The sequence below is a fragment of the Hydra vulgaris genome, chromosome 03 (genome assembly GCF_038396675.1).
Source record: "Hydra vulgaris chromosome 03, alternate assembly HydraT2T_AEP".
Lineage (NCBI taxonomy): Eukaryota > Metazoa > Cnidaria > Hydrozoa > Anthoathecata > Hydridae > Hydra > Hydra vulgaris.
Window position 1 is genome coordinate 51,366,472 of NC_088922.1, and position 23,214 is coordinate 51,389,685.

Genomic DNA, 23,214 nt, shown 5'->3' on the forward strand with positions numbered 1-23,214 from the left:
CAGATTATTATTAATATATACTACTATTTTTTTAATTTTATTTAGGTACCCCAAGAAGTGCTTACGGTCTTATCACAGATGATAAGGTGGATGAGCATTTAACTGGAAGTTCACGCCTCCTTCCTAATCAATGTCGCAAAACTTGCATAGAGGTGGGGTTTGAACCACGGATCCTTTTTCTGAGGCAAATACGCAACCACTGTGCCACGGCTGCTTAGTAATAAAGTATGATTTTTTGCAAAATTTTAATTAATTGTAATTTTTGTTTATATAAAATTTAAATTTTGCAAATAATTCTTATTTTTATTATTTTTATTATAAATTTTTATTATAAATATTTTTTGATTTTATAAACTTTTATAAAGTTTGTTTATAAAAAGTTAAATCTATTTCAACTGAAATAGATTAATGTATTCCATAAGTAATCCAAGGTTTTGATTTTATTTTAATTTGCTGGTTGGTTAGTATTTTGTAAGAAGCATGTTGGTCTAAGATTTCATCAAATATTTTTAAAATGAAATTTGTAGATTTATTAACATTATCATCTTTTTTAATGGAGAGTTCCCAATTGATATCAAAAATTGGGGTTATACAAATAAATAATACCATTAAAAAGGGGGTTATACACATAGTCGATGTTGATCCATATACATTGGATCAATGTTGGGTTTAGATCATTGATATTTAAGTTCTAAATATAATTTCAATTTCCAATTTTACTTAGTTCTTGAAGCATTGATATAATTTCTAATTTTAATTTTACTTCTTTTGAATCAGTTCTGATTAAATTAATTTCAGTTCAGTTCTTATGATTTCAATCATTTTAATTCTTATTTCAGTTTCTAAATCAGTTCATATTTTACTTCTATCAAATTTCACAGCAATTAGTAGTCCTAACGACACATTTTTTTGAAAAAATTAAAGTGCAATCTTGAAGTTTATGAATTTGGGTAACTTGTACTTGTTGCATTCATTAAAATAAAAAATCTTATGGCTCCTTCCGGGGCCTTAAAAAAAAAAAAAAATTACCCCACCCCGGGGTAAGTTGGCGCAAACTATAATAAAGATTACAAACGTATTAGTGAGTAAAAATTTATAAAATTTTTTTAATATTTCTATGAGCTAGAAGCAGTTAGCAGTTCGAATATGAAGCCAAAACAACACCCCACTTTTGTTCCTGGTAACAAAATCCCATAAAAAATTTTTTTTGTAAAAAATAAATTAAAAAATTTTTTTTTTGTAAAAATAAATTTTTTCAATATTGTTACAAATAATAATTTTAAAAAAAAATTGATTTTATAAAGATATTTTTGTTTTTCAGCTTCCCCTGTGAAAATTTTTCCAATAAACCCCAAAAGCTTTTCAATAAACTGCCTAAAGATCCTGAAAAACGACAACTACTAAAAAAACCTGACTGATAATAGTAAATCAGTTGTGACTGGAATATTTATAGTAGTTTTATTCATAGGACCCAAGATGAAATGATCAATTAGGAAAGTTCCCTAAGATTTCTGATACTTTTTGATAAAAGACTCTGCACATAAACGCAATTCGTCAACTTACCCCTGCTGACAACTAGCCCCGGTCTCCCCTATCATTATTTCAAGAAATAATGTAATACATAAGTTTCAAGAAAGAATTTTAAAAAATTTTTTAACTTAGTAATAAACATCTAAATAACCATACAAATAGTCATAAAATAGTCATTCAATGATTCAATTGAGTTATAATAAGATTTTTTTTTTGAAATTGAAAGAAAATATCTGGTTGAATTATAATTACAAGTTTTTGTTCAGTTTCATAAAAACTCTCATCTCTAATGATTTTTTCATTCGATTGCGGCGACCAACAGTTAAAATTCCACAAAGTGAAAAAATCCTTTCTACAAACGCCAGTGATGCTGGGGCGGACAGTAAATCTTCAGCCAAAATTGCAATCTTGCTATACTTGCTTTTGTTTTGTTTCCAAAAGAGCAGGCCGTTACTTGGCAGCGCTTCATCACCGCTTATGTCAACCAAATACCTTGACAGCTGACTTGCAACAGTGATATTGTCTTGGTTATAAATCTTTCCTTCTTTTGTAAAGATTTTATTTGACAAGAACTTAAAGCGCTTTATGGCAGCAAATTCACATTCAAATCCATTTGACTCAGCAGCAGCTTTTAATTCTTGTTCTACTCCACAAACTTTTATTATATACATCTTTGCTGCATGGAGCAAGGTGTCCATTTCCAGTGTGAGTATAAAGACAGCAACGGTTGGATCTAACAAACTTGCAGCAGACGGAAGAGGATTAAACATATCTGAGTCCGGCTGCAGAATTGATTGAAACCGTTGACGTAGATCTCCAAGAAGATTCGCTGTCAAAGACTTGTTGGTAGGATATTCTTGTAAATGGCATTCCAAATTGAGTATAGATGGTAGAACCTATGAAAGAGACTGGGCATCGGTCTGAAGTATATCTGTTTGTACTGCAAATGGTTCCAAAAGTGAAGAAATGTTTTGAAGACGAACCCATTCACTTGCTTTGAATGTGTCGATTCCTAAATTTAAGTAAACTATCTGTAATTAAAGTTTACTAATAACAATTGTAATAACTAATAATTGTCATTGATATACGTCTCTTTTTTCCATGCTGTTGTGATGTGATTTAAAAGGCAGGGTAAAGTCTTTCGGTGTTATTAGTAAATCTAATTTAAAGACTATAAGCCCTGTCTTATTTTTTAATGACAATGACTAATGAACTTACAATTTATTAACATTTTCGTTTTTTTAGTTTAAATAAGGTAAGACACAATTTTGTAGATTTAATAAAATTCTGAAAACAATTTATATTCACTAATAACATAAATAATAAAATAATATGTACCAATTTCTGTAAGAACTTCATTCACCGATGTCTTTATTTTCAACAGCCGGTCAATCATCTGATATGTACTGTTCCATCTTGAGGTGCAGTCAGTTATCACAGACTTCCCACACTTGTCAATAAGTTTCTCAATTGCCACACTCGATTTCCTAATTCTTAATACAACTTGTCTCGTTTCTAAGATGGTTGCACTATAATGTTCATAAACTGGTTTTATGAGAAGCTGGAGTGTGTGAGCCATACAGGGCATTCGACGATATAGAAAATGATCTGGTAGGAATAAATCAGTTTGTTCTGACTGAGAATGGATCTCTTCCTCATCAGTTTCATGTTCAGACTCGTCAGATTCAAACTCATAAGATTCAGATTCGTCAGATTCAAACTCATAAGATTCAGATTCGTTAGATTTCTTAGCTGCATGCACTTCCTGTAAGAGCCTGATGGCTTTAACCATATCAGACCCGCTGTCTGAAACAATCAACATAACTTGATTTTCTCTAATACCCACTGGTCAAGATATTTCTTTAAACATTCGGCAAGCATCTCACCCGTGTGGGGATGTTGGAGTTCCATCAAATTTAGGAAAGCATGTCGTGTTTTATCAATGGTGGTGTCATAGAAACAAGCAGATACTCCAAGGAACGATGCTGTGAGACCCTTCTTCGTCCAACCATCAAGACAAATTGTTACTTTGCGTGTATGATTTATCAAGTCTTTTGATAATTGTCGAAGAAAACGCTCGTTTATCCGCTTGTTCAGTGTTGCAGACCCTGCAATATAAAATTTAAATCAGTTAAAATTTAATGCACATCAGTTTGTGTAGTTAGTTACTATAGTGTTACACTAATGATACGATAATTACAGGTAAACATTTAAAAATTGTTTAGCATTGAATGAATCTAAAACAATAATTTAAAAATTTAGTTGTGTTAATTATTACCTGGCAATTTAAATTTTGGGTCAAGCGTTTTTATCATCTTTCGAAACGACAGCTGATCTAGCAATACCATTGGATAGCTGGTATTAACAATCATTTCAATCACGCTATCCTGACGCACTTGATATTCACTTGATTCCATTGGCCACGCGGTGATTCGGTGTTCAAAGCTCTCTCCTATTGTCTGGGTTTTTGTCTTTCCACTATTTTGGGAAGATGTAGAATTGGTTTCATCAATTTTACATTTCAAAAACATTTTTTCTGCATTTCGTCTTTTCTTTTCATCCGTGTAACATTTGTGTGTCTCTTTATGTATTCTCTGAATGTGCGCTACTAAGTTACTGGAATTTTTTCCGGCAAGAAATGCGCCACACGCGCCCTCATTATTTATGTCCTGTACTAGACACTTGGATTTTTCAGTTTTTTGATCGTAAATGAAGAATTTCCATACAGGACTGTCACGCTTCCTACCAGCCAACAACCTTGATAAACTCATTATTCTGTTATTGATTGATTTGCAACTCTTAAGAATCTATAGATTTTTATTTTATTTTACAACAAAAGATTGGACGCATTGAATTTATACTTAACGTAATGACAAGCACGTGACCAGTTTTGTGGTCCATTAATACATTCTATAATCATTTCAAATATCATCGTTATGGTCAAACATGTGCGCCAATTTCAAACCAAGTATGTAAAATTTGTAAACTAGTTGTCAAAAAAAAACTAATTATTGTATCAAAACTTTTTTAATATTCAATAATTTTCGTTCGTTAATAATTATTAATTCTATTCCCATTTTCGTTTTTTGATGCTTATATTCAATTCTATTTCAGTTTTCGTTCTTCAGATATATCCTAATTTTAAGTTTTTATTCACATTAACGAAATCAATTATTTTTACTTCAAATTTTACTTCACGTTAATGAAAATATCACTGGTTTAGATTGGACTAATGTAATTTTGCTAACTATTTTAAATCACGTAGTTATCATGGTTTTCATTAACATAAATACAATAAAATTAACATCGGATCAACGTTGTATTTTCATCGGAGAAAACACCCAACATTAGCGATGTATTTACATGTGTTGGCCCAACCTAAGTGTTCTGGCTGGGTTATTTGTATAATTTATAAGAACTATTTTTCATCTGAATATTTCAGTTAATTATGGAAATATATTAACCAAATATCAAGCCACAAGCAAAACAAACATTAATAATGCATCTTTAATCAAATGCAGGCTCATTTTAATACAAGCATAAAAAAAGGCATTGTTTACCCATCAAAATGGTTGAAATATGTAAGTATAAGTACATATATACAATTGTATACTATAAATATATAATATTTAATGTGTTTATATGTATACTATAAATATAAATACAATAAAAATAAATATAAAATTTATAAATATAAAACAAATAAATTAAATTCCGAAAAGAGTTTAATATAACACTGTGCAAACGTTAAATATAACCTTAAATCACCAACTTAAAATACAATGTTTCACCAACATAAAATACAACGTGCCATCATAAAATACAACACTAAATCAACATAAAAAATTATGCAATGCCAACTTAAAATACAATGTTGGGTCAGCATTGTTCTTTTGCTATTGGCAACCTCGCATTTGTAACCAAAATGATATTAAAAAAATGTTGGTGGTCGATGTTGGGCAAACGCAACATTGTTCTAACGTTTTATCAACGTATGTGTGCTAGCTGGGTCCTAAGTCACGATTTTAGGTCAATGTTTTACAGTGGAAAGCAAATATTTACTTATATTTGGCAAGATGGGTACCAAACATGAAGATTGGAAGGATGATCCATGATGAACAGGGAGGATCCTTGGATTTCTGACAAGTAGTACTACTTGTCAGAAATCCAAGGATCCTCCTCTATCTTGAATATTTTTTTGAATATTTGAGAAAGGCAACATATTTTAACTCTTTAAATTAAATTGTTTGCACAAACATCTTTTAATTGTTACAAGACTACAAAGTATATAAATGTATTTGGCAAACAAATCTGGAGGGTCAGTTTTCATTGTTGTAAGAGCTGTAAAGGTTATAGGTATATAACCTTTGCAGCTCTTACAACAATGAAAACTGTCATTTTTAATGGTAATACTTTCACCAAACTCTTGAAAATCAACCAAAGAATGATATTTATACGTAAGTACTTAATGACAAGAGATATAACATCAGTGGGATATCTTAAATTAAATTTCTGTAGTACTGGATGTGCTTTTGAATAATGTGATTATCTGGCCTCCTTTAGTCACCTTTGATCATCCAGTTTAGGGTTTCCTTTCAATATCACTAGTTTCAATGTTTTTATTATGCATCTATTGATATGAGATAGTAGAATAGTAGTAAAACACTTGGCCCACAATTTAGAAGTTCAAATCAACCCTAAGCTTCTGGAAGTAACGCACCATGGGCTATTCTAGGAAAAACGGTCGACACTGTCGAAAATAGTCTAGAATAGCCCCTGCGCATAAACTCTGTTTCTCTGTGTGGTGGCAACAAGGTTTGTGTTTTGGAGTTTAGAGTTAAAGGAATTACAAAAAAAATCCACAAAAAAGAAAAAAAAAGGTAGTCACCTCAAATTTAGTGGCCCCCTCATTTTAGGTCTTACATGATAAACAACGGTCAAATCAGGAGAACGTAGGGCAAATGTTTCTTGACAAACATTTATTGTGAATTCGATAGTAATTATTTGGTCAATTACATTATTTTTAATAACTTTTTTCATTAACATTTTCAACAAAAATATCATAATATCTTTTAGTTTCAATCTTTAATTAATTAAAGTCCGATACACATATAAAAAGTCTTGATTACAAATATTGTTCTTAAACCAAAAAAATTTATAGCAAAACTTATTAATCTAAATTTATGAATATAGAGATTGTATCATATTTACAAGATATAGATCTATTAAGAATGGTTTCATAACATAAAATATATTGGTTTAATATTTATAAAAAAATTTACTTTTTTCTTAACTTTTTATATTTCCTGAGATGCCATTTATAGATTTTATAGATTATCTGTTTAAAAGTGGGGGCTTTTAAGTCAAATTTTTATCCTCCCATAATAAATATCAATTTATTTTTTTTATCAAAAATATTATATTTTTTCTATAACTTTCTACTAAAATGGCAGTAATAACTGCAATAAATTGTATTAAAAGCAGTATTTCTAACAAGTAAGCAGAAAGATCAATCTAGCTAAATAAAAAAAATTCATGTAAAAGAACATCTGAGGACTCAATTTTAATTATCAATAAAAAGCCTCTACTGTGTTGAACTTAAAACAGAAGTTTCCAACATTCATTAACAGATCTGGATCATGGCAGTAAAGAGATAAATTGTCTTCTGAAGTTAAAAATGGTTTTTTTGTTTAATTTACATGGAAAAAAAGTTTTAATAACTACACTGTTGGTGCTAACTCATGCACTATTTGAATATGACAACAAGGTTGAGGCAGTTTTGTATTACGGAAAAAGTCTTTTAAATCAAAGGTTTCTCATTTTGCTATGTTTATTTTCTGATGAAAATAAACCTTTTAAAATTAGAAGTGGAACCTTCAAAATTTGGAATGGATCTAATAGCAGAAGAGATCTATTAGATTGCTTAAGAAACTATTTTTTGTGCACAGCAATCAGAAATGTGGTTCAGTGGTAATCGTCATTGAGACAGCTTTGTTTTTCACATTTGTATAACTTGTAAGTTAAAAAAAAATTATTGAAATAAATTAAAAAAACAACAACTTTAAATTACATTAATAGTTATAGAAATTACAGTGATATACTTACATTGATACAAATAAACAAATCATCACAAATAATATGTTAACATTTTTATGGAAAAAAAAAGTAAAAGATTTACTATGAATGTGTATAGTAAAAAATATAAATAAAAAAGTAACAAACATTTTTAAGAGAAAAAAAAGTGAAATGACAACTAAAGTAAATTACCTCTTTTAATTTTAAGAGATCTTGTAAGGTAGTATCAGATATTATGTTTGAAGTTTTTGTTTGTTCAATCAAGTCCCTATTGAGAATACCAGTAAGACAGGCAAAAACATCTTCCTCATCCATAAAGTGTAGCATGATTGCTCCTAACTGCTCAAGCATAGGACAATAAACAATGTCTGGATTTAACTCGCTTATAACCAAGAGAACTTTTTGCAGTATGAAACAGCCCATTGGAGTTAAGTAGTGAGAATTAGATGTCAATTTCATAGATTTACACTGTCCATTATCTATATATTAAAAAAATATATCTTGTTAAAATCTAGAAAATATTTAAATTTAAATAAAAAACCCTAAATAATAAGATTGAATATAAGATTGTGTTTAAGTTTTCAGCTTAAACACTTAGCAAAAAATACACAGTGGCTCTTAATGTTTAATACCAATAATGTACTTGCAATGTTTAATATTATTTTATTATTTAGTTTTAGACCTACCACAAATGCAGAATAAAATCGGATCACCATTGGATATGTGCAGCATTGCACAAAATAAAACCACAGAGAAGAATTAAGATTTAGAATTTACAAGAAAGTAAAGCAAACATGGCAGTCAGAATTCAAGATTAATCATTTTGATCAGCAGTGGTATAAACATTTAAACATAAGAATTGCATTTGTCAGACATAATTGTAAAGCTAAAGATTATAAAAACGAAAAAAAAACAGCACCAGATTCTCAGTCAACGATTAGTTTATAAAATATGGTAAATAAGAACAAATATAGCTAACTGAAGGAGAAGAATAAGACAGTTTTCTGTGATTAAAGAATCACCTGACTCACCTTAAAAAAAAAAGAGAAACTAAAGTCAGCAAAAAAATTTGCAAAAATTTTAAAAAGAAAACAATTATTTTTTGTAAAAAAATTTTTTACAACAAATCATTGCTTTCTTTTATACAATGGAAATTTAGAAATTAAAAAAAAAAAGCTTTTTATAAAATTTAATAAAAAATAAATTAGTATTGAGTGGGGCTTCCTTTGATCTTGAAGGCCTCAGGTAGACAATTAAGTTAACCAAATTTTGGGCCTCTTCTGTTGTTATATTATCTTATGCACTCATTATAGTTTCTTTGAAGGTTATTTGTATCAAAATATAGCTTTGCTTTCTTAGATGTATATTTTGGATTGTTATCCTGCTGGAATACGAAATCATTTCCCTTTCCTAATTTTTTAGTAGGTAGTGGCAAGTTGGATTTGGAAATTTCACATTCATTGAAGCATCCATTTTATCATTAATAAATAGAATTTAATAGGTTCCAAAAGTATTTTATTCACCAATACACAAATATATTTTTAAAACAATACTTAATACAATATGATATTAACATAAGTGAAATCAAGCATAAATACACAAATGCTGATTCCTTATCTGGCACTTGCAGGTATCACAACTTCACTCCTATAAATAACATAAAAACTAAAGTTGTTTTTAAACAATTGAATTCATTTGTTTTAAATTTTCTCAACTGATGAGTTTAGTAAGCAAACAAACTTTTAAAAAAAAACCTTTTTTTTTTGTATATTAAATTAGCCTATTTAAGATTTTCCACAACTGCATCTGACTTTATAAACACCTAATACTTGGCTATAATTTTATGGTTGTAGTTTTATGCAAGAACTTTAAACATTCATATAAGATGTTTTTAAACAGAGTTTGGCATGTTGTTTTTCTCCGTAAATTTCAATTTATAAGGCATATCTAGAAAGGTTTTGAAAATTTTAATTGCAGTATTGAAGTCGTCTTTCATGAATAACACTCTTCTTTATTTCCAGTAACTTCTGTTGTTCTCAATAATATTAACAATTTTTCTCATGTCCCTTCTAAAGCGACTCTATTTGCTGATAACACAACTATTTACTCTGGTCTTGATAAAAAGAAATTACATTTTGATCGCTAATAACAGGCAATCAAATTTGATTGTGATCTCTCTTCTGTGACAGCCTAAAGACTACAGTCTTTAGGCTGTCACAGTAGCTACATACATACATACATTTCCATTCCATTCTTTATTTCCAGTAACTTCTGGGATACCTAAAGATTCTATCTTTGGTCCGATGTTGTTTCTCATTAATATTAACAATTTTTCTGATGTCCCTTCTAAAGTGACTGTGTTTGCTGATAACACAACTATTTACTCTGGTCTTGATAAAAAGAAATTACATTTTGATCTCTCTTCTGTGACAGCTAAAAGACTACAGTAGCTATTTACATACACACTTACCTACATACATACATACATACATACATACATACATACATACATACATACATACATACATACATACATACATACATACATACATACATACATACATACATACATACATACATACATACATACATACTTAAATCTCATGTTGTCTATAAATTTTCTTGTGCTGGCTGTAATGCCAGTTATATTGTAGAAACCTCCAGACACTTGGCAACTAGAATAAATGAGCACCTTAAAAGTGATAAACAATCTCATATATTTAAACACTTAAATTTATCTCTTAATTGCAAAAATTTGGCTAACTGTGATTCTTTTGAGATTTTGAATAATGCCCCAACCAAACACAAATTAAAGATAAAAGAAGCCCTCCACATTAAATGGGAAAGTCCCTCACTTAATAAACAAACTTTACATTATACTATAAACTTATCTATTTAATTTTACTGTCAGTTTATTTATATATATATATATATATATTTTTTTTGACAGTTGGTTATTTTGATTGGTTATTTACCGAGTTATTTTGTAATAAATATATTGGTTTATTATGTATAATTTTTTGTCCGTTAACATTTCTCTGTAAAGACTTCTATTTTTTAATAAATATTTCAGAGTTTTTTATTATTGTAAAATATTCTTTTGAAAATGTAAATAAATTTTACGAAACATGTCAAGAATAAAAAACATCGTGTTTTTTTTTAAAATAATTACTTATTTTATGCTATTACGACGTTTAACAAATATATATATATATATATATATATATAATATATATATATATATTATATATATATATATAATATATATATATTATATATATATATATATATTATATATATATATATTATATATATATATATTATATATATATATATTATATATATATATATTATATATATATATATATATATTATATATATATATATATATATATATATATATATATTATATATATATATATTATATATATATATATTATATATATATATATATACATATATTATATATATATATATTATATACATATATATATATTATATACATATATATATATATATATATATATATATATATATATATATATATATATATATATATATATATATATATATATACTAGCTGTCATGACCTGTAGCATACGGGTCTAGGGAGTTTATTTCACACCTACCTATAAAAATAGATTTTTATATTTACTCAGCTATTTATCAATCTTTTTTTTTACATTAATGTTTTTTTAATAAATGGTCACTTATTTAAATATTGTTCTTAGAGCAAAAAAATAAATATCTGCAATATATTTGCATGCTTAGAGCTCATCAGAACTCTTACTCAGGCTTGAACAGGACATGCAATCGAATGCTACTCCTGACCACACAAATGATTTTTTTTGTTGACAACTTGACCATGACTGTTTAGATGTTTTGATGATTTAAACATTTCAGAAATGCGCTGAAAAAAGAAACACTAAGCTAAACTTGAACTTGGAAAAATATTTAAAAAAACTAAATAAAAAATTCCTTACAAAAAAAAAATATATATATATAAGCTTTAAAATGAAACACAAAGTTTACTTTTTGTTATAATTTTAACTGCATTTGAAATAAATTACTTTGAAACTTATCTTTTGAAATGTTTATTAAAGTTACGCAAAACGCTTCTACCGATTACTAATGATTATTTAATGAATGAACAAACTTTATTTAAATTATTGAAAAGTGAAATTAAAATATTGAAAAGAAAAAAATATAACATTTTAAAATTGTTATACAACTTTTTTGCAACATTTTTTTTCAAAAGGTTGCTAAAAAATAGTTTAAAAAAATGTATTTTTAAAATAGTTATTTTTAATTGTTTCATGCCCTAATTAATTAGTAAGTCAAGTTTTAAAAAAAAAATCTTTTAAACAAATCTTTGTAAAAATATAAACAAAAAAAATAAAGCAATTAAATCAGTTTATTGGAATAGAAAGATTTAATTTAACTTATATATAATTTAAAGTAACTTTAAAAAAAATCTTTTAAAAATTTTTTAGAAAGACATGGAAAAATAGTTTCAAACATTTAAATTTATCATAAAAAATAAATGCCTATTAGAAAAAATTTAAATATAAAACTTTGTTAACACAAATTGTATTTATTTCAAACTATCATAATTTATTTTTTATTTTATTTAAAGCCTTCGCGTAAAAAAACTTTTAAGAAGATCAACAATTGAAAGTTATTCAAAATGTAATGTCCAAGCCTGCTTACCTCGTTAATTTATTTCTGAAAAATTCTCAATTGAATAAAATATCCTTGATGTGGAGATTAACTTTATTGATTGCGTAAAGACTTAACATAAGTATCTCTAACATAGATGGCAATTGCATTTTTTTTTTTTTTTTTTTTTTTTGCCTCTACAGCAGTACCTACGGGAGTAGCAGGACGGGCTTATTTATTTATTTTTTTGCCTCTAGAGCAGTACCTACTGGAGTAGCAGGACAGGCTTATTTTTTTTATTTTTTATTTTTGCCTTTACAGCAGTACCTACTGGAGTAGCAGGACGGGCTTATTAATTTTTTTCTTTATTAAGTTTCAGACCATAATTTTTTTTCCAGATCATCTGCAGGTTATTAGAACTAATTACCTGAACACATTAATAAAATAACTATCTTGATATTCAACATAATGATGTTTTCAGAAATTTTAAGCTTTTTTAAAAATTCTCTCCCTTTTGTTTTTTACAGTTTTTAATATCTTTATATATGTTATGTATATAATCTGTAAAACTTCAAAAGTGTTTAATTTTGTATTTTAGAAAAATTTAAAAAAATCTAAAAAAAAAAGTTCCAGTGGTAGGATTCAAACCTACCACTGGAAGTAGCACTTTGCTTCAAAATCTCTGCAAGAACATTGAGCACTCTATTTGTAAAATACACTAACATAATTTACATATATATATATATATATATATATATATATATATATATATATATATATATATATATATATATATATATATATATATATATATATATATATATATATATATATATATAAATTATGTCCGTGTATTCTACAAATATAGTGCTCAATGTTCTTAAAGAACAGAGCAATAATAAATTAGTAAAACTGATGTTTTACTAATTTAAATTAGCGATTCCTGATAAACCTACTGATGGAGAAACATTATGTTGAAGATAAAAGTTAGATGAGTGTTTTTACTAATTTATATATATATATATGTATATATATATATATATATATATATATATATATATATATATATATATATATATATATATATATATATATATATATATATATATATATATATATATATATATATATATATATATATATATATATATATGTAAATTATGTTAGTGTATTTTACAAATAGAGTGCTCAATGTTCTTAAGGACAGAGCAATAATAAATTAGTAAAAAACACTTATCTAACTTTTATCTTCTACTTTAAGTTTCACCATTCTTGTGGCTCTCCTCTGAACTTGTTCTATTTGTTTTACATCTTTATCATAGTATGAACTCCAGACTAAAGAAGCATATTCTCAAGGGGACAAACCAGAGATGTATATAATAGTCTTATTGAATTTAAGTTGAGGCTTTTAAAACTGTATTTTATAAAACCAAATTTTTTGTTTGCTTTACTGATTTTTATTTTAACGCACAATTCCCATTATAAATCTTCTGATAAAACCAGAAGATTTATAATGGGAATTTTTGTTTTTAATAAAATTGTACTAGCGCCTGTTTTTATATCAGTCATTTTGTAATAGAATCAGTGTTTTATAGAGGGGTGGATTTGCTTAAGGAGTTTTTAGCAAATCCTTCCTTTAAAAACACTGATTCAATATCTATGGGTTTTTTTTCTAATGTGTATAATCTTACACTTTTTTAGGTTGAAATAAAGAACCACTTTTTTGTCAACTCCATAAATGATTTAGATCTCTTTGAAAATTTTCATTATATAAGATATGTAGTAGAAAAAAACTGCACGGATACTTGAATTAATATACTATTTTATTTTAATATTGAATGTTATATATATTTTGAAAGTCATATATATTAAAATTTTTAAATTTTACTCAAGTAAGCTTGTGAAGTTGTGTACACAAAAATGCACGCACTTTGCTTGTTAGACTTGAGCCCAATATCTATTGATTGGACCTAATTTAGGAGAATTTGGTGGATAGCAGTGATTTCCACTAAATCTACTTTATGTTTTCTAAACCAGTATAAAGTTGTCTCAGAGTGGTAGGATGATGCTAAACTGGGCCAAAATAATGGTTTATTTGTTTAAGATCTTAAAAGCGGCAAAAGATGCTTCTTGAAGCATTCTTTGATGTATGCTTCGGTTCCAGTAGTCACAAAACAGGAGGTTCTTTCACCACATTCACAAATGTTTGCCAAACTAATAACTTTTTAGCAAATTTTTATTCCAATGCATTTATATTTGGAATTTAGTTTTTTGTGATTAATTACTGAATTGGTGTTGTGGAAGAGATCAGATATATGCAGCAAAATAAGTTTCATCATTAATAATTAAACAAGATTTTTTTGCACATAACTTTTTATAGAGCAGTTTTTCACTAGGAATTGCAACATTTTTTTGCTTTTTTTCACAACAAGGAGCTTATTTTTTTATAAGATTTATACCTACTATTTCTCTTTATTCTTTGAAGAGTGGAAGAACTTGTTTTCAATTTATTTGCTAACATTAGAACAGAAATTTCCAGATTTCTGTCTATGGCATCTTTAACTTTTTTGACAAGATCTCGTCAAACAAAAACTTTTTTTATTCCATTTCCTGATTTCTTTTTGATTGTACCAGGGTCCTTAAATCGTTTCACAAAGCTCTGCACTGTTCTCAAAGCAACCTGCAACTTTTATGAAATTGTTTTGTTTGATATACCAGGATTTTCAACCAGAAAATGCAAAATTTTTTCTTGCTTCTTATCTTGATTTGATGAAATTTCAATTTAAACTAATTCTTTCGATAACAGAGTTGTTTCAACTTTGAATAATACCAATACAATGACATTTTAAAACAATTAGCTAATTAAAGTAATGCACTGGTCCTGTTAACAATACATTAGAACATGCATATATTTTTTCTGGTACATGCCTTATATATAATGAAATTTTAAATATACATACATATATATATATATATATATATATATATATATATATATATATATATATATATATATATATATTTATATTTATATATATATATATACATATATATATATATATATATATATACATATATATATACATATATATATATATATATATATATACATATATATATATATATATATATATATATATATATATATATATATATATATATATATATATATATATATATGTACACCATATCTACCCATAAAATTATATAATTTAGTAATACTTAAACTATCATAATTTACATACCACACATTAAAAAAAATCATTTAAATATATAATTAATAAAGAAAGCTAACTTTTTCTTTGAACTAAAAAAGACACTTAAAACTTACTATCTTTCAGTAAATCATCACAAACATCTTTGTACAAATTTGGCGTAATTTTTTTAACTTCAAGTCCTCCACTAAACATTATCCAAAAGTGAGACCGTTGAAACAGTGGTATGTTTTTTCTAGTTATTTCCTTAAGCTTATGGGAGTCTTTTGTTGATAAACCTTCACGATTTCGTCTTGCTAATATACTGCTTAAAAAATTACTTTCTTTGACATCAAGAGGTGGAGCTTCTAGAATACTTATTGACTTATGTGCATTTGAATCAACATGAGGCTGGAGATAAAAATGTTCGGAAGGCTGGTTACATTCCATTTTTAAAAATGATTAGATTCACTGAATTAATGTCAAAAATGCTAAAAATGCAGACAAAAAAAATTACATTTGATAATTTTTTAAAAAGACGAGGTAAAGTTAAATAAAATTGAATATAATTAGATGATTATCAAAAAAGCAATTTTAAAAGTAGAGTAATTAAATAAAAGTAATTACCTTTCATCTTTTCACTACATGTTTTTTACAAGAGTAACTCAATCAAATTACTCGCTGAGATTTTTCTGTAAAACACCAAAAAGAAGTTACCACATTTTAGACTTTTGATGTTTATACTTTTGTATTTTGAATGTTTAAGCAATATAATATTAAAACAAATATAAAAAATATTGAAATATTTACTAAATATGCTTAGTCTGTCAATTTAATTTATTCCTCCGTTTACCTGAACGTAATTTAAATCTAAATTTCTAAGAAAATCTATTAAGTCAGATTTTTTAACTAGTTAATAACCAAATAAAACAATATTTGCTTGTCAGACAATTAAATGACATAATACAACCAAGTTTGTCTATCCGACAGATGAAGATTAACTGAAGCTAAATAACTAACTTAAAGTGTTTACATAGTTTAATTTTTTTAGCAATTATCAATAACGTTGGATGCTAATGTTGGGTGCCGCAGACACTGAGTGGTCTGGAGATTTTACTAGGACTTATTCAAAAAAACGAATGAAATAAAATTTTTGACTTCAAATACCGTTTTGTGGGTGGCGCGCATCACGACACTTCATCTTACACTATGTAAATATGTTTTTTTAGCAATTAATAAGCCATTAGGAAGCAATATAAGAGTTGTAAATAAAAATCGTTAAGATATTGAAAGCTTTATTAAGTTCATCTAATTTTAATGGTTAATTGTGGAATAATTAAAAGAAATGGCTGTAATAACAGCCAATATTTTTTTAATATTAATATATATGCTTAATTATTAGTTGTTGAATAATTAAAAGGACTGGTTGAAAATTACAGCTAATCCGTTTAATTATTCAACAACTTATAAGTAATAAATTATCGAATATTTTTCATAGCTGCCGGGCACTAAGGGTCAGAATAAGACAAAAGACAAATATTTCACGTTCTTAAAGAGTATTTGTATTTTTTTCACGTTTTTAAAAGAGTATTTGTATTTTTTTCACGTTCTTAAAAAAGTATATATATATATACCGTAATTTTGGGTAACTTTACACAACCGTGGGTAACATTGCACAACCAAAGTCAAAGATATTTTATTCTCTAGCAGTTAAAAATTTTAACTATAACTGCTAAGCACTTTTGAAGTCAGCTGTTTATTCTAGTTTCAATACAAAAATAGTGTAAAAAAAGTCATTTTAACGAGATTTCTTTCTACGCAAGTAATTTTACTTAAACATAAAAAAAAGTCACGCAAATAATTTCTTGCAACTTTTATCTGTTAAGCAGATCAGAATTAGACCCTAAGGTAAGTAAACATCATAACATGCTCATCATAATATTAATATGAATTATTTTATGTTTTAATGCGATTGTCAGAATAGGTGAAGAAAAAAGACTAAATTTTGTATATAAATTACTATTTCGGACTAAACTGGGATAACTTTGCACAATGTGCAAAATAATCACAACTGTCTTTAATCATCTAAAAACAATACTTTTTAAAACTTGAAGTAAATTTTATATATAAGCATAGTTATTACATATATTTTTATTGTTTTTATTAACATTTTTTGCTTATTCCTAAATATCACTCATGTTTTTTCCAGATGTCAAGTTGTTACAAAACCAGAAAATATAAAGGCTATACAAATAATGACCTATCCAAATCTCTTGAAGAGGTAAAATGTAAAAAGCTGACACAAAAGCAAGCTGATGCTAAATATGGCATTAGTCGAAGAACGACTTGTTACAAATTAAAAGAAAAAACACAACTTAAAACCTGGTAAGCCATACTTCTTTTCTAAATTCGAGGAGGCTGCTTTTGTGAGGTGTACTATTCAATTTAGTAATTTTGGATTTTCAATTGGTAAAGAAGATTTACGTCATATTATGAATAATTATCTAATTAGTTCAGAAAAAAAAGTAAAAGAGTTTAAAATCTTGAAAAACAACATTTTCCAGAACTCTTAAAAAAGTTATTGATTGCTATAGAACCAAATCAGGCTAACAACTTAAAATCAGGTTTTCGAAAGTGTGGTATTCATCCAGTAAATCTCAATCAACTTCTCACACAATTTAGAGAGAGAGAATTGTACGATAAAGAATTTTTAGAAGACAGCTTTAAGATTTTTTTACAAGAAAAATATAAATCTTTGCAGTCTTCAGAAACTAAACAACAAAAAAAAAAGCTTTCTGTTCCTGCAGGGAAATATGTTGGTACAGAAGATTTACAAAAGTTTAGTAACAGTTTTAATATTGGCTCAAAGCTTGCAAAGAAAAAAAAGCTGAATAAAAACACGAAGTGCATAAAGTCAAAAGTTCAATCTGAAGAAGATCTGAAAGAGTGCCATGGTCACAGTTCTAGTTCAAAATCATTGAGTAGCATTAAAAATAAACTTGTAAACAAAAATAATAAGAATGAGAAATCAAGCTCAGAAAATTTGTGACATTGTGACATGTGAACATTTTCCTGGACAAATTACAAATGCCAAGGAAAACAGTGCTTATGTGAAGCCAATGGTAAAAATATTAAATGCTTCTCTGACACACAAGAAAATTTTTATGAATGGGACAATATTTGTTTCACATTAAGAAGCCTCAAAAAGTAACCTAAACTAGAGAACTTTACAAAGTACTTCTATTAGACCTTCATTTCTGTTGAAGTTTGTTTATTTAGCTGTTATTTTAAAGATATATAAGATATTTTTTATTTTAAAGATATACATTAAAAGAAATTTTGTGTTTTTAGTTTTTAAAGTGGCTATGTTTCTTTTATCATATTAAACTTTTTATTAACCAAAACAATAGTAAATCTAAATTTTTTATTTTTATTTTTATTCATCATTAAACTCTTGTTAAAATCTCCTTTTAACAGTATAATAAAAAGAGTTTAAATAGCAAAATTCATATAAACGGTAAAGTTTTTTTCAAATTTTATATAGCTGTGCAAAGTTATCCAAAACCCCGGTTAACTTAGACATAATTTAGACACCCATAAAAAATCCTTCTTAAATGGTTAAAAAAATAAATTCTAATAATAACAGTTTTTGAATAGTCCAAAGAAAATTTTTGGCAAGTTTTTATAAATATTAGAGATGTTTTAAGCCAATTTTTAGAAACACAAAGCAAAAAATTTCAACTTTTTGCGCCAAGTTACCCAAAGTTACGGTATATATATATATATATATATATATATATATATATATATATATATATATATATATATATATATATAACAATCCGTAATAAATTTATAGACTTTCGAAAAATCATAAATATTCGCTATTTTTAAATTACCAACGAAGATGTACTGCATCAAGCACCTCTATACTAGCAGTCTTAAGAAACTCGTGCCCATTTTTAATTTGTTTATTTGCATAATTATTTATTTGAATATTTATTTTAAATATCATGGCTGAAGAAACCGCTTCACAAAACATAGAATCTGAACCTTTTCAAGTAACTAAAAATATATTATTAGACAATTATTCAGACGCAGATGCAATGCAAGTTTTTCATAGAAGTAATGAGATAATGTTAAATAATAGCCTTTATTATAATTCAGATATTTCAACTCTTACTGATGACCTAGGTCTTGGTGAATTTTCAATACTACATTTGAATATTAGGAGTATTCGAAATAATTTTGAGAAATTAAAACAACTTTTATTTAGCACCAAACTTAATTTTCTAATTATTTGCCTTACAGAAACATGATGTCGGGATAAGGAAGTTGAAAATGACTCTAATTTTCAACTTGATAATTTTAAGGTTGTCCATCAAGTTAGAGGCTTTGAAAGAACAGGCGGAGGAGTGCGTATTTGTGCATAACTCGTTAACTTTTAAATTACGCATGGACCTTTGTTTGGTGACTAATGATTGTGAATCTTTAACGATTGAGGTTATAAATAAAATCCACAAAAATGTAATTCTGAATGTTATATATAGACCACCTTCTGGCAATATAAAAATGTTTCTTAAAAAATTTAAAAGTTTATTTACAAATAAAGACATTTGTGGGAAATGCACATACTTTGTGGGAGATTTTAATTTGAACGCACTGGAATATGACGCAAATAAAAACGTTAGAAGTTTCTACAATATTGTATATCAAAGTAGTTTTATTCCAACTATCAATAAACCTACTAGAATTACAAAAGATAGCTCCACTTCAATAGATCAAATTATAACTAATAATTTCTCTAACGTAAAAATTAAAACTGCAATACTTGTAGCAGACATTTCAGACCATTTTCCGGTTTTTATAATATCAACGAAACAAAAAATCAATCAAATTTCCGAAAAAGTAAAAATTACTAAATGAATAATTAATGACGCTTCCATTGTTCATTTTAAAAGCCTTTTATCTTCCACAGATTGGGGACCGGTCCTGAATACTACAAATGTTAATATTGCTTATAACAGTTTCAATCAGATATTTCAAAACAACTATAATGAAGCATTTCCAAAAATTATAAAACTTTTCAAAAAAAAACATTTCAAAATCCGTGGATAACAACGGGTATCATAAAATCATCAAAAAAAAAACAACGCCTCTATGAAAAATTTATTAAAAAAAGAACCTTTGAAAATGAGTCGAATTATAAAAACTACAAACGACGTTTTGAATCAATTATAAAGTCCTCAAAAAAATCGTACTATACTAACCAGTTAATAAAATTTAAAAACAACTCACAAAAAACATGGCGTTTAATAAATGACGTCATTGGTAAAAAAAGTATAAATTGTAATAGTCTTCCGAAAAAACTCATTATAAATAACTGCGAAATTGTTAATGAATCTTTAGTTGCTCAATCGTTTAAACATGCATTTTTTAATTCAGGCGTAAATTTAGCATCAAAAATTAAACTTAATAAATCTGATTTTAAATCATACCTAACCGCTAATAATACCATAATGGAAAATAATAAATTAACTGAAAAAGAATTATTAAATGCTACCTCTAATTTAAAACCAAGCACAGGTTTAGGCATTGACGATGTTTGCAGTAATGTAATAATAAAATCAATTTCTTATTTAAAATCTCCGCTCATGCATATTTTTACTTTGTCTCTTGAACAAGGAATCTTTCCTGATAAACTTAAACTTGCTAGGGTGGTACCAGTCTTTAAATCTGGAGATGATACCAGCATTTCCAATTACAGACCAATCTCAATACTACCATGCCTTTCAAAACTATTAGAATACATTATTTATCATAGACTATTTACTTTTCTAGAAAGTATTCTTTATAACAATTCTTGGATTATTCTTTATAACAAACAATTTGGATTTTAAAAAAGTCACTCCACAGATCAAGCAATTATTCATCTTGTTCAAAATATTTTTCAGGCATTTGATGAAAATAAATATACGCTAGGTGTATTTATTGATCTTAGCAAAGCGCACTGTTGATCATTATATTCTATTAAATAAACTAGAGAATTACGGGATTAAGCACTCAAATTTTAAATGGTTTCAAAGCTATTTGTCAAATAGGAAACAATACATTTCATTTAGCTGCGGAAAAACTGATAATATGAATATAAAATGTAGTGTTCCATAATATTCATAAGGGTCAATTTTAGGACCACTCTTATTTTTAATTTATATGAATGATTTAAGCAAATCTTGTAAATTACTAGACACTATTTTGTTTGCGGATGATACAAATTTATTTCACGCTTGTCACGATATTAAAATGTTGTTTAATTCATTTAACATGGAACTCATAAAACTCACAGAATGGCTTAGTGCAAATAAATTATCAATTAATTTAGATAAAACAAAATATTTTTTTTTCCGTCGCTTTCATGAACGCGATAAAATCCCTTTAAAACTTCCAAAACATTATATTGGCAGTCAATTTATAAAAAGAGAACAATCATTAAAATTTTTAGGAGTACTCCTTGACGAAAACGTTACTTGGACAAATCATATACATTATCTTGAAAGTAAAATCTCAAGAAATATTGGCCTACTTTATAAAGCAAGGCCATTTTTAAATCAAACTAAAATTATTATATTTCTCCTTTGTTCATAGTTATCTGAATTACGCAAACATTGCTGGTGTAGCATAAATCAAAACAAAATTAAAAAACTTTTTAATAAACAAAAACATGAGAATAATATCTGATGTAGGCCGTTTTACTCACTCCAAAGAACTATTTATAAAGCTGAATATACTCAATGTCTACCAAATAAATATTATTTATCTTTGGATTTTCATGTATAAAGTTAATAAATGAACAACACTAAACATTTTTAATTCGTTATTCAAAATAAATAAACATAGATACTTAACCAGATACTCAAACAACACCTATATTCAGCCCAAAAATTTTTCATTATCCATTAGAGGACCAAAAGTATGGAATAAAATCCTGTCTAATAAACTTAAAACTCTTGAAACTCTTGACGAATTTAAATTAAAATTGAAGCAAATGCTTCTAGTTAGTGATGGAGTGCTTTTTTGGGTGACACAGATAAGTTTTTTCGATTTAGTTTAAAGTTTATCTTTGTCAACCCTTTTATGGATTTGGTTGAAGCATGCTTAAATACATATATATATATATATATATATATATATATATATATATATATATATATATATATATTAATTGGAAAGGTTCAATTTCTTTTCAATTCTGTGTTTTATTAATAATTTTAGTATTAAATCTTAATTAATTTAAAAAAAAAAAAAGTTGTTAAAAACCTTTTTTTTTTAATTTTTTTTATTGTAAGTTTTACTTTGTGCAAATTTATATCAATCTTTATATACTTATTTATTTAATATTTAATTCTAAGAATTTATTATTTTACTTTTTATTGATTATTTCATTACTTTAAAAGAAATTTTTTTTTAATTTTCAAATTTTTTTTTTTTTTTTTTTAAATTCTTCATGACCCTGTAACTTTTTGTTTTTGTTTTATCTTCTTAAAATAAAGTCTTATTTTATATATATTGGTAACATTTATATACTCTATACAAAGTTATTTATTTTTTACGGAATCAATCTCGGGGCTTGGCGATAAGACAAGTTGTGTCTTCTTCTTGTTCCCGACATCTGTATTTTGGAAATAATTTGTATTTGTGGTTGTATTTATATTTTTATACGGCAAAAAATGGAGAGAAGAGAAGAAAAAAATCTACG

At 26.6% G+C, this 23,214-nt stretch overlaps 1 protein-coding gene across 2 annotated transcripts in view; it reads right to left on the reverse strand.

Moving 5' to 3' along the window:
- The window catches only part of LOC101238076 (GTPase-activating protein skywalker), a 63,512-nt gene extending 46,962 nt beyond the window's left edge, over window positions 1–16,550 (reverse strand). Inside the window, exons 1-4 of one of the 2 annotated variants that reach the window (XM_065793581.1) lie at window positions 16,269–16,550; window positions 16,086–16,150; window positions 15,596–15,949; window positions 7,798–8,084 (exon numbers count right to left, since the gene is read on the reverse strand). In XM_065793581.1, coding sequence (XP_065649653.1) covers window positions 7,798–8,084; window positions 15,596–15,908 — 600 coding nt within the window. In that variant the 5' untranslated portion in view covers window positions 15,909–15,949; window positions 16,086–16,150; window positions 16,269–16,550. Of the gene's footprint in view, window positions 1–7,797; window positions 8,085–15,595; window positions 15,950–16,085; window positions 16,245–16,268 lie in introns of those variants that run through there. The other variant, XM_065793582.1, reaches the window with a different exon arrangement.
- Between the last annotated feature and the right edge of the window lie 6,664 nt (window positions 16,551–23,214).